This window comes from Sinocyclocheilus rhinocerous, unplaced genomic scaffold (assembly GCF_001515625.1).
Source record: "Sinocyclocheilus rhinocerous isolate Xijiao unplaced genomic scaffold, SAMN03320098_v1.1 scaffold1103, whole genome shotgun sequence".
In the NCBI taxonomy this organism is placed as follows: domain Eukaryota; kingdom Metazoa; phylum Chordata; class Actinopteri; order Cypriniformes; family Cyprinidae; genus Sinocyclocheilus; species Sinocyclocheilus rhinocerous.
The window spans coordinates 353,435-355,698 of record NW_015641443.1 but is presented as its reverse complement, the minus strand read 5'-3'; the positions used below and the strand labels follow the sequence as shown (position 1 = coordinate 355,698).

At 34.9% G+C, this 2,264-nt stretch overlaps 1 protein-coding gene across 2 annotated transcripts in view; it reads left to right on the top strand.

The window, feature by feature from the left end:
* LOC107754954 (queuine tRNA-ribosyltransferase subunit qtrtd1) overlaps positions 1 to 1,097 on the top strand; it is a 16,907-nt gene extending 15,810 nt beyond the window's left edge. For both annotated transcript variants that reach the window (XM_016571607.1, XM_016571606.1), the window contains exon 8: positions 302 to 1,097. In XM_016571607.1, coding sequence (XP_016427093.1) covers positions 302 to 539 — 238 coding nt within the window. In that variant the 3' untranslated portion in view covers positions 540 to 1,097. The remainder of the gene's footprint in view (positions 1 to 301) is intronic.
* The last annotated feature ends 1,167 nt before the right edge of the window (positions 1,098 to 2,264 follow it).

Here is a 2,264-nt window from a genome sequence, read left to right as displayed (position 1 = left end):
TGTTCACTGCTGTGTGTGTGTGCACTTTGGATGGGATAAATGCAGAGCACTAATTCCGAGTATGGGTCACCATACTTGGCCACATGTCATGTCATTCAATATATATTTATTTAAATATTAGGTTTGTTTAATATATATTTACTGCTTTATATATATATATATATATATGTATTTCAGTAATTTTTTTATGCATTTTGTTGCATGGCAGATTTGTCCATGCAACAAAAAGTACTTAAATTGAATTCCATTAAACATACTCTGGTGTGACAATTAGCCTCATAACACTGTGTTTGACTTTCAGGTATCAAGATGATTTCCGCCCACTTGTGGAGGGCTGCAGCTGCTACTGCTGTAAAAAGCATATGAGAGCGTATGTTCATCATTTACTGGTGACCAACGAGCTGCTCGGCGGTGTTTTACTCATGCTACACAACATGGCGCATTACCTTGGCTTCTTCAGAGCGCTCCGGGAGGCAATAACCAGCGACCGTCTACAGGACTTTAAAAATAGAGTCCTCCATTGCAGAGAAAGTGATTGAAATGATTGAAGGACTTGAGGAAAAAAGAACGAACAAAAGAACACCTACATTAGAGCATACTTACGGCTTTGATTTCAGAGTGTGTGTTTCATGAATATAAAGCTGGATTCTGATGCATGTGCTCTTGCCATGCAAAATATCAGACAAAAATTGCTAATGTGAGTGACACAGCAAACCTTTTAAGATTCGCATGGCTCATTTCCGAGTTCGCTTATGGATTTTAAATTTGTCGTCTGCTCTGTCAAAGAACAGTTTCTTTTAGACGGAGCATTAATAATGTTGAAATTACCTTTTTAAAGAGCAGCACTTGCTCAGATTCTCTCTCTAAAGCCCTGAAAAGTTACCACCTGCTGTTTTATTCAGCACATATTTTTTCAGACGAGTTAGATTTATTATTGGAAAGTGCTGCATTTTTTTCTTTCTTTCTTACAATAATGGTATTGAATAATATTTATTATTGCACATTATTATTATTGTATACACTTGTACACTTGTGATGTTGTTTAGATTAAATTAACATTTTAATTTTAACATTAAGTTTTAGACATTTTTTCTTTAAACCACAATGCAAATCTAGCTTTTTGACTTAATTGTATCGATTTTTTTTCTGATCTTCACATTCCTATTCATATAATTTAAAACAAATTTTTTACAATAAATGCACAACTATAAACCTTTTAGCTTTGACTATATTCACAATACGGCACCTTTATAGTACCTTTTGCCTTTATATATATTGAGTGTTAAATCTGTGTATATTGTAGCACAGATAAAATGTTGTAGTGACCGGTCAGCTTCCAGGGCCATAACTATTTTCATTGTTTTATGACATTTATAATTAAGGATGCATGAGTGAAATTGACAGTGGGTACTGTAACATATATTAATTTGGTAGTTTTTATTCAGTGCGGTCTACAAAAGGAATGCTACAGTGCAAGCAGTTCATACGGAGATAGTAACATAAGTGCAGCAATACAAAGTTTCAAAGTTGGTCATGTATCAGCTAGTACTGAAATGAATACAAAAATAGTAATTAATGACAGAATTTTTTTTCATTTTCATTTCATTTTTGGGTGAACTAACCCTTTAATATTAATTTTTGAAAGTCTTTATAATGTTTATTTAGTGTGATCCCAGCTTTTTGAACCTCACTGTGTGTATGTGGGGAATTCTGTGTTCACTTTTAAGTGTTAACTCGTGTGTGTATGCTCGTATGAGTGACAGCAAGTAGCATTTCCATTTAAAAGCTGCAAAGCAACTTTCCCGGCAGGTGAGTTCCTCCCCACGTTTTAGCCAATTACCTTTTCCGAAGAGCCAGGAGAGCTCATTAAAAAGAAAGGTTTGAACTGCTGGACGGCTTTCCACTGCTAGTCCCTGCACTTGATTTTGACTTCACTTTTATCCCAAATCAGCTTCCACTCTTCACAAGGGCTTTATTTCCGTAACTCTTGAGGGTTCGATTCAAAAGTCAATTACGAAAATGTTTAATGTGTTTTTTTCTAAGCAATAACGGCGGAAATGTTCAAGGAAAACTATGGCCAAGACTTTGAAATTGACTTTCAATAATAGAGAAGTATTCACTGGAGAAAAAGTGTGACAACTAGCCCCAGTCTCCCCTATTAATCATAAACTTGACATTCAGCTTTTATGCTTTGCGTAATTAGCTCTTTTTTTAAATCATTGAAAGCAAAGCTTCAAGATTGACTTTTTGCCTCTTCTCTGATG